We start from the raw sequence: 13,150 nt of genomic DNA, 5'->3' as shown, positions 1-13,150 counted from the left end.
TGTAACCCCTCCAAGGACCTAGATCTAAAACTTCAACCCCTAACCATGCTTGCAATCATGGTTGGTGACCAAAATGGCCTAGAAAAGCCCTAAAACTTCACAAAATGGGATCTATCCAATGGAAGAGCAAGGTACATACCTTTTACCTTCAATGAGCTAAAAATGGTGCACAAACATGGATCCCTTTTAGCCTCCTCTTGTTCCTTCAAGCTTTTCCTTCCCTCCTTGGATCACAAAAGCACCAAAGTCACTCCAAATGCCTTAGATTGCTTCAATAACAAATAAGGTTTGCTATGGGGGTCTTATGGGAGAAAATAGGATGAAAGAGGACGAGTTAAAGTGTTTTAATAGGGTGCAAACCCTCAGATTAGGATTTTGTCTAAACAGGGTCTACTCGCCGAGTCCGGGACCCGACTCGCTGAGTCCATCGCTTAAGTCTCGCGTCCCCTCTCGCTTCTACTCGGCGACTTGGTCCTTCAACTCGCCGAGTCCAAGGCCAAAATGAAAAATATTTAAAGAATTAATCAATAGAATACATACCAAGATTCGGGTGCTACAAATCTCCCCCACTTATTTTAGACATCATCCTCGAAGTCTGTTCCTCGTTCCTGAAACAGCTCGGGGTAATGCTCCATCATCTCATCCACCGGCTCCCAAGTCCACTCCGACCCCTTCCGGTGCTGCCATTGCAACTTTACGAGTTCAACTCTTTTGTTCCTCAGATCCATCAACTTCCGGTCAAGGATCACTACAAGTCGCTCGATGTAATTCAGGCTATCATCAACTTGAATGTCCTCCAAGGGTACCACTTCTGAGTCGTCCACCAGGTGCTTCCGCAGCTAGGAGACATGGAAAGTGTTGTGGATCTGACTGAGTTTGGTTGGCAGATCCAGCCTGTACGCCACCATGCGCACCCAGGCTACAACCCTGAATGATCCAATGTACCTTGGGCCCAACTTGCACGACTTCCTGAATCGAATGACGCCTTTCCAAGGCAACACTTTCAGGAGGACCATATCCCTGACCTAGAACTCCAGGTCTGATCGAAGCTTATCGGCATAACATTTCTGCCGACTCTGAGCAGTCTGATGCCTGCCCCGGACCTGCTGAATATTCTCTATCGTCTTGAGCACTACTTCGGTGCTCCCCAGTACTGTCTGTCCAACCTTGCCCCAACATATCGGGGTCCTGCACCTCCTCCCATACAACATCTCGAAGGGAGGACGGTCGATGCTCACGTGGTAGCTATTGTTGTAGGAGAATTCTGCCAATGGAAGGTAGGTATCCCAACTACCTCCAAAGTCTAACATGCATGCTTGCAACATATCCTCCAGAGTCTGGATGGTCTGCTCGCTCTGACCATCTGTCTGTAGGTGAAAAGCGGTGCTAAAGTGCAAACGAATACCCAGCTCATCATGAAAATTCTTCCAAAACCTGGAAGTGAACCGCACATAAGTATCCGAAATCACTGAAACTGGCACTCCGTGCCGCGCCACCACCTCCCTGATATAGAAATCTGCTAATTTATCGGCCGGGATGCTCTCCTGAATCTGGATAAAGTGGGCGCTCTTGGTCAATCGATCGACGATGACCCAGATCGAATCCACTCCCTGCGCGGTCCTGGGAAGCTTGGTGATAAAATCCATCGTGATGTCTTCCCATTTCCACAGCGGGATATCTAACGGCTGCATCTTGTTGTGTGGTCCCTGATGCTCGGCCTTGACCTTCCTGCAGGTTAAGCACCGCTCCATGTACCATGCCACATCCCGCTTCATGCAGGGCCACCAATAGTCCAGACGAAGATCCATATACATCTTCGTCGCCCCGGGATGAATGGAGAATCGAGATTTATGTGGCTCCTCCATCAGAACCTGGCGCACACCCCCGTGGTATGGCACCCACATACTAAGTCGTAGTGTTAGTAATCCTCTACTGTCATAGTCAAAGGAGGAAATCTTTCCCACAATCCGCTTGCTCTTCCGATGTTCCTCCTTCATGGCCACCTGCTGGGCCTCCCAAATCCGCTCGAACAGCGGAGTCACCACTGCCATCCTCAGACAAATATCCCTGATATGCGCTGCCTTGCGGCTAAGCGCGTCGGCCACCACATTGGCCTTCCCTGGATGGTAAAGGATCTCGCAGTCGTAATCCTTTACCACATCCATCCACCTACGTTGCCTTATGTTCAGATTCGGCTGATCCATGAGGTACCTCAAAATCTTGTGGTCCGTGTAAATGGTACAACGAAACCCATAGAGGTAATTGCGCCAAATCTTGAGGGAGAACACAACAGTCCCCAGCTCCAAGTCATACGTCGGGTAATTCGCCTCGTGAGGCTTCAACTGCCTCGACACGTAGGTGCTGACATGCCCTCTCTGCATCAGCACTGTGCCCAAACATGGGATGGACGCATCGCAGTACACAACAAAATCCTCCATGCCCACTGGCAGGGCTAAGATTGGCGCCTCGCACAATCTCTGTCTCAGAGTCTCGAACGCAACCTGCTGCTCAGGCCCCCAATGAAAGACCACGGCCTTCCTTCTTAGCCTGGTCAGGGGCACGGCTATCCTGGAGAAATCCTCGATGAATCTTCAATAATATCCGGCTAATCCAAGGAAACTCCGAATCTCAGATGGAGACTTCGGAACCTCCCATCTCATCACAGCCTCCACTATGGCCGGGTCTACTGAAATCCTGAGCTAGTTGATGAGATGCCCAATGAACTGCACCCCGCGCAACATGAACTCACACTTGGAGAACTTGGCATACATGTTCTCCCTCCTCAAGGTCTCCAAAACCTTTCTCAGATGCTCCTCGTGCTCCTCCTGTGTCTTGAAATAAACAAGATGTCATCAATAAATACTATTACAGACCGGTCTAACATCGGTCTACACACACGGTTCATGAGGTCCATGAACGCGGCAGGAGCATTGGTTAGCCCGAAGGGCATCACCACAAATCGTAGTGGCCATATCGCATTCGAAACGCGGTCTTCTGTACATCCTCCTCTCTGACCCTCATCTGATGATATCCTGAACGCAGAGCAATCTTGGAGAACCAAGATGCTCCCTGAAGCTGGTCAAAGAGGTCATCAATCCTTGGGAGTGGTAATGGTTCATCACCATTACCTTGTTCAGCCCCCGTTAATCTGTACACATCTGATGCAAATCGTCCTTCTTCTTCACAAACAGAATCAGGGCTCCCCAAGGTGAACTACTCGGTCTAACGAACCCCTTGTCTAACAGCTCCTGCAGTTGTGTAGACAACTCCTGCATCTCAGGAGGAGCCAACCGATACGATGCCTTGGCTATCGGAGCCGCACGAGGGACTAGGTCGATCCTGAACTCCACCTGTCGCTTTGGAGGTATCCCAGGAAGCTCCTCTGGGAACACATCTGCGTAATCTCGCACCACCGGAATCTCGCTCACCGTCACGTTACCCGCCTCCTGGGTATCCATAACATATGCGACATACCCGGCGCAGCCCTGCTGAAGGTAGCACCTAGTTCTCACTGCTGAACATACAACTGGTCCTGACTGTGGCCTCTCACCCTGAACTACCAAATCTCCCCCACTTATGGTCCTAATTCGCACTAGCTGCTGTGCGCAATCTATCACCGCCCCGTTAGGGTTCAACTAGTCCATGCCCATAATCACCTTGTTCCCTCTCAACGGAATAGGAACCAAGTCTACCAAGTAGCGCTCCTCGAATAACCGCAACACACAATCTCGGAATATTGTCGATGCTCGCGCCGATTGGTCATAAGCAATCTCTACCTCTAAAGGGCAATCCAACATGCCTGAAGGCTCAGGAAACTTCTTGCTAAGCGCAAGAGAGACAAACGATCAGGTAGCACCCGAATCGAAAAATACCTGCACCGGGATCGGGTAGCACCCAAGTTGAACAATACCTGCATTGGGATTTCGTTCACATGGAGCGATCCTAAATAGGGCACATACATCACATCACATCAGCGAATCATAAAAACATAAATAAGAAGTCATACCTGTTACCACATCGGGTGCAACGTGTGCCTCCTTGGTAGTCAACTGAAATGCCCGACTCCTCACCATTGGAGCCTCTGCCTTGCCCATCCGGCCTACTGTAATCTGTTGGGTCGCTGCAGCTGGTGCCTTCAATGGCGCGGCTGCTGGAAACTGGGGGCAGTTGGCCTTCTTGTGGCCCCTCTGGTTGCAGTGGAAACACAGCAACTCAGACGTCGAAAAGACATGTACAGGGGCGGTACAATCCCTGCTAAAATTCCCCATCTTGCTGCACTTGTAGCAGCCCGATGATCCCAATCTACAGCGGCCTCGGCTCTGTTGGCCTTTCGGCCCAACATCTGATCCCTTGGGCTTCTTCCCCGAAGCCCCTGTAACCTGCCCCTCCTCCGCCTTCCTCTTTCGAATATGCTCTAGATCAATTTCCCTCTCCCTTGCCCTGGCAATCATGGAATCCAGGGTAGGGCAAGCTGAAAAACTAACATGCTCCTGAATGTCAGCTCGTAGCATGTCATGATAACGGGTCCTCCTCATGTCCTCATCACCTGCATACTAGGGCACCAGTAACACCCTCTCTCAGAACTTGGTGGTGATCTCTGCCACAGTCTCCGTGGTTTGCCTCATATCCAAGAACTCCCTGGCTAACTGCTAGAGCTCCACTGCAGGTGCGAACTCCGCTCTGAACCGGGTCACAAAGTATGAACATGACATAGCCTCAACAGCCGACACTCCCAGAGAGTCACCAACCGACTCCCACCAATCCCTAGCCCGGTACCTTAGACATCCTGCTGTAAATCGTACCTTCGACCCCTCAGGGTAGAAGCTGGTCAGCTGTGCAGACTCAATGTCTGCAATCCATCATCTGGCAGTAATGGGGTCCTTCGCCCCATGAAAATCCAGTGCACCACTGCCACTGAAGTCCTTAAAGGACAGTGTGCGGGATCCTGACTGGCCAGATGCCATGTTACTCCTGAACGCCCTGAGGCGGTCCTCCATCAGCTCAACTATCCCTTCCTTGATCGACCCGAAAATGATGGGGGTCGACTCAAGGATGCCTCTGGTGATCTCTGACGCGATGAACTCGCGTAGCCTCTCATCTACTGGCTCGGAACCTAATCCCGAACCCGATCCTTCTCCTGAACTGCCAACTGATGGCCTTGGACATAGTACCACCATTCTGCAATGCATACACACAACCATTAGTGATACTGATACCTCTAAAGGGATCACATCTACTACAAATTCCCTGGTGTTGCCTCAGCCCTCCTTAATTCGGGTACAGATTATCTGCTTTCAGTAGTACAGGCTCATAGTACCTTCCACATCTATCCGTACGTTACTCAAGGAGTGCTTTGACTTCACCAGATTCCTATTACCACTGCTGATCACTGCTATTCTCATCCTAGGCTTACCCTAGGGAACCTCTGACTCTACCCAAACTAGTCCTCAGCTATTGAAGGCATCTTTGTAATGCCAATTAGCCATTACCCGAATACAATCACATGCAATGAGGCTCGGATAATCCTTCGAGTAAGGAACTCATCCCTACAACGGTTAGGACTCAGACAAGAGCTACGCAATAGGGTCAAATCCAACACTCTGAGATTATTCAACCCTGATCACATGTGACTTTAACGTATCCACCTAATAGCTAACTCCCATCACTCCAAGCCCCTCAAAGCACAAAGCAAGCAGCATTCAGACAAGAAGGAAACAACCTCAAGCAAATCTGTTCTCATAATGAGAAACTGTACTAGAATACAATGCTGACCTCATACTATTAGGCATAACCTAAATAGGCTATCCTACTGGTGTCTACTTAATACTAGCATGCAATTCTGATAAGCTAAAGCACATAAAACAGGCCCATAAGGCATCATTCCTAGATCCTTAGTCATATTCTAGCATGTTGTTCTACTGAAACTGATAAACGTAATCCAACCATTGTATAGGTACTTTTTTTTTTGGATAAAAGGGGAGACCCCTTGGCAAATTTTATTGAAAAGAAAAAATTACAAAAAGAGAGAGGGCAACCGCCCCAAAAAACTAACTACAAAAACCTAACAAACAACTAAAACTAATCTAAACAATAATTTTTAAAAAGACAAAAGACCTATCTAACAAAAACCAACCAATCCACTTCCATGTCCAACTCCAAAGAAAAGAATGAAACCAAACATAGCTTTCAAAGAAATAACCAATAAGCTCCATATCAAAAATCTTCCATCTTGTGAAATCTTCAAAATCTTCAATCTTCAAGTAGCCATTAAACCTCCACCAAACTAAATCCCAAAAAATGGCCTCATACTCAAACAAATAATCCAAGGTTTGGATAATATCAATCTTATAAAACATCCAAGGAACTTCCAAATCAAGAGAATCATTGGCCAAATCAATCAAACCATCATAAAAATTCAAACTTCTCCAAACCGGAATAAATCCAAGAATAGCAATCAACTTTGAACTTTGAACTTTACTCTTCATGCAATACTTTCCATCCATCTCCAAAAACCAATTGATGAACTTCTTTCCAATCTTTATATGAAAAACCCATATGCTCCAAAAAATAAGCCCAATATCCTTCACAAAATTCTTGAAACAATTACTAAAATTGTCAATTAAATCTTCCATAAATTTTCCAATATCCTCATTTGCTAAAGCAAAAAACTTCAAATTCCATGAAAGTATGTTGCTAAAACCGGGATGACCAATCAAATTCCACCATTTCCAAAGAATCTTCAACTTTTCTCCAAATTCTTTCTTGCACAAACAAGTCCAATTAATCTTCAAAAATTCTTCCAAAGGAATAAACGAAAAATTCCAAAATTGCCCTTGATGAGTAAACCATCTTCTAACAAAAAAGGAGCTCATAGAACCACAAAAACTACAATCTTCAATGTCATAAAAATCCAATCCGCCAACACTCTTCTTAAAAATTAATTCAATGATGAGAAATCCGTCAATTCCTTTTTTAATGGGAATATTCCAAAAATACCCCTGAAGGTTAATTCCTAAATAATTAAGAATTGAACCTTCAAATTCCACATCAAAGGTAAAAATACCAATGATAACCGGGATAGACCGGTTTGCATTAAAAACTTGGTAAAACCAAGAAGAAAACTCAATCCAAAAGTGGCTGTTTTTATGAAAACAAGGGAAACAACCAACCCAAATGTGGTACAGTCTAAGGTAAACGTACCCAATCCAGTGTATTAACGGGTAAAAATCCCACCACTTGCTAATCGAACTAGCAGTGGCACCCACTAATGTGGAGATTCCTAGTTGCCTAGGAAGAAGATTCCAACTAACGGGGATCAAACCCATTTGCTTTAAAAAATTGACCACTTCAAAGGAAAAATTCCAATGAATTCTGGGATAAACCAGAAAGCAAATACCAAGATAATAATCCTTAAGGATCCAAAAGTGGTTGTTTTTATGAATACAAAGGAAACAACCAACCTGTTTGTGGTACAATTTAAGGAAAACGTACCCAATCCGTGGTATTACCGGGTGATTATCCCACCACTTGCTAATCGAACTAGCAGTGGCACCCACCGAAGTGGAGACTCCAAGTTGCCAAGGAGGAAAACAACCAATAATGGGAATCAAACCCATTTGTATCAAAAAAAGAACCACTTCAAAGGTAAGACTACCAATGAAATCCGGGATAAACCGGATAGCATTAACCATACAAGCATTCCAATACAATAAAAATAAAAGTGGTTGTTTTTATGTAACCAAAGGAAACAACCAACCTGAATGTGGTACAGTTTAAGGAAAACGTACCCAATCCCTGGTATTGACGGGTAATTATCCCACCACTTGCTAATCGAAATAGCAGTGGCACCCACCGAAGTGGAGACTCCAAGTTGCCAAGGAGGAAAACAACTTATAATGGGGATAAGACCCATTTGCAAGAAAAAAACCACTTCTAGAAGAAAAATCCTCCAGAAAATCGGGATCAAACCGATATGCAAAGCAATTTTTAAAGGAAAATTGCTAAACCCAAACCCGTCAATTCCTTTAAACATCAGAATAGTCATGGTTCTTCTTTCCCACAGGAACACCCCACTTCCTTTTGACTTCAATGTCAAACCCCACAAAATCACCTTTGAGACCAATAAGCTTGAGACGAATTTCTTCAAAAATATTCAGAATAATTTTTTCCTCCATATTCTTTCCCTTTCTAAACAATCTTGAATTTCTTTCTTTCCAAACATGATACACAGTGGCAGCAAAAGCAATTTTCATGATGAAAATGCTAATGTTATTTCCTTTGAAAAGAATCGTAAGATCTTCAACAAGTTTTTTCCATCCACTAGAATTATTACGAATCTCCACTCTATCTTTCACCACATCCCAAATAGAAGAAGAATAAGGACATTCAAAAAACAGATGTGAGTGAGAATCTGGCTGAGCATTGCAGAAAACACAATTGAGATTTTTCTTCTTGTCCCAAAATCTCATCCTGTCTTGAGTCAAAAGTCTCTCTTGAATGGCAAGCCACAGAATGAAGCTATGACTTGGAATACTATGCTTGAACCAAACAAGATGAACCCAAGAAACTTTACTCCCCAAATCATACAAATCATCACAAACTTTTTTAATGCTAAATTCTATCTCTTTCCCAGCATTATTCCTCCACATAACCTTATCAGTCTTAACATCTTCAAGAATCGGTAATTGATAGTCCTTAAGTTGAGGAATAATATTACACCAATCTTCCGGCCAAAACCAAGAACTATCAATCACAACATCTTTCACCTTATCAGAAATATTGAATCCAGCACTTGTTATTTCTCTGGGGGACAACACATAAGAAAAAGGGCTTACTATGGGTACTTTGGGGAATACTTACTTGAGCTCGGCTGGTCGTGCACATCACACACTTGTTCTTTCTCAAAAACTCTTCTGTCTGATTCTTTAGAAAACCGCTTACTAAATATATATATATACACACACACACACACACACACACATATATATATATATATATATACACACATGTATATAGAGTTAGGTTCAAATGTTTTCACTATCTCTTGTGTGCATGTATAATTAATTTTGGACCAATCATTTTAGTTATTTTAAGAAAGTAATTAATGCATATTAAATGCTGAAGATGTAATTAATATCCATTATATCTTCAACATGTAATATGTATTAATTACTTTCTTAAAATAACTAAAATGATTTGTCCATAATCAATCATACATGCACACAATAGATTGTGAAAACAAAATAACATAACCCTACATATATATATATATATATATATATATATATATATATATATATATATATATATATATATATATATATCTTTTAATCGCTCGATTTGAGTCCAGACACCCCCGAAGGTGTGTCGGAATCCCTCAAACCAGGGATCTTATACCAACTTGTAACAACCCAATTTTCACATCCAAAAATTTAATTTTTAAATCAATACTGTGGAAAACATTTGTGAATAAACATCATTTAATCATATCATTTCATAAACATATTTCGTGTCTGAAAACCAAAACATAGAAACAACCATAATGTCAGAGTACAAAATCCCAGAGTAACTAATGGTGCAGAAAACAATGTGCGTGTATGATGTGCCGCTACCGCGCCAGCTCCTTCCCCTTCGATGAAAAGGTACCTGAAACAAAACTGTAAACTGTAAGCACGAAGCTTAGTGAGTTCTCCCATCGTACCACATACCATCCAATCACATAACATTCAAATATTGTCATGCATATATGGGTGCCCGACCTACCCCTTCGGTCCTTTCGACCGGATACTGCCTAGCATATCTGGGTGCTGGCCTCCCCTTCGGTCCTTTCGATCGGATACTGCCTAGCATATCCGGGTGCTGGCCTCCCCTTCGGTCCTTTCGAATGGATACTGGGGACTATTTCACCCCTTGACTACTACCACATAACGTGTATCACGTAAACACATTCAATCTAACATGACCGGGCATGACTACCGCTTCGGCCCTGTCGACCAATGATCTTGGGGACTATCTCCCCTACAACTACTAGTATATAACATATCGTACTAGCACGTAACATATCAGGTAATAGCTAACCTGGATGATATCATAAAGACCATCATCTAACATACGTCTCCTACTAGTGGGCCGACATTGTGGCCTTAGACCCACCGCTACTGTAAGGCGACTCACCTCGTAATAGCTACTGATCTATGCGGGAAATTCTCTGACTGCTACTGCTGCTGCTTCGGAAATCCACCGGCTATAATTCCCACAAAACACTCAGTCATACACTGCCAACTGCTCTTAGGGTAAAATGACAATTTTACCCCTAACCAAGTCAAAGTCAAAGTCGAATTCCACTTCCAGTTGACCTAGCTCGCCGACTTGGTTCGGCAACTCGCCGAGTCCCTATCCTTCTTCTTGTTCTTATAGCCGCCCCTACTCGTCGAGTTAGGCGATGACTCGACGAGCTTTCCTTCTAATTGAGCATCGAGTGAATCTTCATTCGACTCGCCAAGTTGTATGAACAACTCTTCGAGTTCATCTGTAATTGATGAACAGGTCCTGTCCTTGACTCGCCGAGTTGTATGAACAACTCGTAGAGGTCATCTTCAATCTTAAGAAGATTCCCTTGGACTCGCTGAGTTTGATCATCCACTCGCCGAGTCCCATGAATTCCAGAACCATGTCTTAGTCCAGAACGTTGGGTCACTCCCCGGTACCTCCCTGAAACCTTTCCACACTTAACTAGGTCCTTCACCCAGAATAGAAAAGGGATTCAAGCCTCGGACTCACCGAGTCCCAAGAACGACTCGCCGAGTCGAGTATGTCCAAGTCTCATTCTCTCGATTTCTGGTGTACAACACTTTTCCAAAAGGTAGATCTTGGCTCCTAGGACCGTTCTAGCACGTAAAGTTACGAACTTTACGTGCATGCATGGGACTTTTGAGCCTAGAAGGGCTTAAAATGGTTCCTCAATGCATGGGGCCTTCTTTGAGTGCAAAAGCCACTCCTTTCTTCCTTGTAACCCCTCCAAGGACCTAGATCTGAAACTTCAACCCCTAACCATGCTTGCAATCATGGTTGGCGGCCAAAATGGCTTAGAAAAGCCCTAAAACTTCACAAAATGGGATCTATCAAATGGAAGAGCAAGTTACAGACCTTTTACCTTCAATGAGTTGAAAATTGTGCACAAACTCGGATTCCTTTAGCCTCCTCTTGTTCCTTCAACCTTTTCCTTCCCTCCTTGGATTACAAAAAAACCAAAGTCACTCCAAACGCCTTAGATTGCTTCAATAAGGGATAGTGTTTGCTATGGGGGTCTTCTGGGAGCAAATGGGATGAAGGAGGCCGAGTTAAAGTGTTTAAATAGGGTGCAAACCCTCGGATTAGGGTTTTTGTCCAAACAGGGTCTACTCGTCGAGTCCATCGCTTAAGTCCCGCATCCCCTCTCGCTTCTATTCGGCGAGTTGGTCCTTCAACTCGCCGAGTCCAAGGCCAAAATGCAAAATATTTAAAGAATTAATCGAAAGAATACATACCAAGAACCAGGTGCTATAGTGTTTGAAGTGTTTGGGTGACATTCAATAGGATGGAGTTCAACTCATCAGGTGAAAAGATATGCAGTCGGGAAGCCCTGGAGACTTTAGGGCGACAACCAGTATTATCCCTTTGGGAATGAACTGGGGAGTCTCCTCTTTGCTGTGAATCAGACTCACTTTCTGAGTCTGAAAGGAAAAATATAGTGGTTTCGAATGGATGTGCAGGCATCCCAAGGACTACCGGAGCCTGTAGAGAGGCTGAGGTATCAGTTCGGCCATGCATTTGGCTAGTAGGATCAATTTTTCGTTTCTTGAGGATTGATATGGGTTGGTTGTCCTCTTCAGAGTCACTCTTAGAGTCATTAAGACTTGGTTCCACAGTTGTGATTGCGGGTGGTGTTTTTCTTTGCTTTGAGGGTTTGGAGGGGTTGGAAGCATCCTTTTTAGGAGTTCCAGATTTCTTTGTGTTGCGGGGGGCATGAAGAGTTGAAACTTTATGTTTACGTCTTTGGGAATGAGAGACAATGGAGAGATTTGTAGACGAAGGGACTGCGGTACCTTCAGGGTTTATGACTGCGGATGGAAGAGGCGGGGTAGGAAGGTACGGGTCAATACCTTCCGTAGCCTCAATGTGATCTGAGACATCAATAGTCTCAAGACCAAGAGTAGAAAGAATATGGGTAGGGAGTCTGCGGATTGGACCAAATATTGTTTGATAAGAAGAAGGATTGTACCTTTTTAGATCCTTGGTGACAAAGAAGTTGATGTCACCGCCCATGTCTATCCCAGCGTCCGCATGTAAGTAAAAAATGCAGAGAGACCAGAACCTAGCAAAGGTAAGTTCGGTTGGGTTTTACCTTGGGCTCTCTTTGGGAATGTATTGTAGAAAATAATCCCAAAGAATTTGTCCATATTTCACGTCATGGCCTGTGAAGATGCTCGAAACCAATTCCAGTAGTTTAAGACCCATGCTGTCAATGCCTCCGGTTCTGCCGGATAGACTGCGGATGATAAAGTGGCACACGAACTGCCAGACCATAGGCAATTGGTTCTTCTTGAATTCGCCAATCCCTTTGATCTTTTTCTGATAACCCATATGATAGAGTGTCGAAGTGATGTCCGCCATTGATGGAGTGAAAAACTTAATGGAGGGATGAACAAGAAGGTTAATGGTGTTGAGGAATTTTTCTTTGGAAAGAATGACCAAAGAATCATTGATTAGGTTTAGATGGACTTCTTGGGGGTTATCGATTGGGCGATAGGCGGAAAAGGCACATTTGTAGAGAGTTGAAATTGGAACAACGTCTATGAAAGCATCAAATGGTCCAAACAGAGGATGATTTTTCAAGAACTTGATTATGAGTTTGGTGAGAGCATTGTAAGAAGGTTGTTCTTCGAATATAGCTCTGAAATTGCTTGAAGCAATTGTGGGAGAGTCTGAACCAGTTGGTTTCACTGATCCAGAAGCTTTTGATTATTTCTTTGACACACCGGATTTCACCATTGTTGAGTTTGAGAGAACTTCGAACAATGCAAGAAAAGATTAAGGGTTTTCAGAGAGTAAACGTTTCTTTGTGGAGAAGAAAAGGGTTTTATAGTGGGTTAACGGAGCGAAAAACGGTTTT

At 44.1% G+C, this 13,150-nt stretch overlaps 1 protein-coding gene across 1 annotated transcript; it reads right to left on the bottom strand.

The window, feature by feature from the left end:
* Window positions 1-8,024: 8,024 nt before the first annotated feature.
* Window positions 8,025-12,651, bottom strand: LOC145060292 (uncharacterized). Its single transcript, XM_079007985.1, has 2 exons — window positions 12,383-12,651; window positions 8,025-8,802 (listed from the first exon to the last, which is right to left on the bottom strand). Exons 1-2 carry the CDS (start codon window positions 12,649-12,651, stop codon window positions 8,025-8,027), a joined length of 1,047 nt encoding a protein of 348 aa, XP_078864111.1.
* Window positions 12,652-13,150: the final 499 nt, after the last annotated feature.

This window comes from Lactuca serriola, chromosome 6 (assembly GCF_051521515.1).
Source record: "Lactuca serriola cultivar US96UC23 chromosome 6, Lser_US96UC23_V15, whole genome shotgun sequence".
Taxonomy (NCBI): domain Eukaryota; kingdom Viridiplantae; phylum Streptophyta; class Magnoliopsida; order Asterales; family Asteraceae; genus Lactuca; species Lactuca serriola.
Note: the sequence above shows the minus strand (reverse complement) of the source record. Positions and strands in the feature narration are given on the sequence as shown.

Coding starts and splice junctions, on each gene's coding strand:
- LOC145060292 (XM_079007985.1), bottom strand. CDS start 12,651: ATGGCGGACATCACTTCGACACTCTATCATATGGGTTATCAGAAAAAG. Junction 8,803..12,382: donor ATTCCCAAAGAGAGCCCAAG/GTAAAACCCAAC, acceptor GTTGTCCCCCAG/AGAAATAACAAGTGCTGGAT.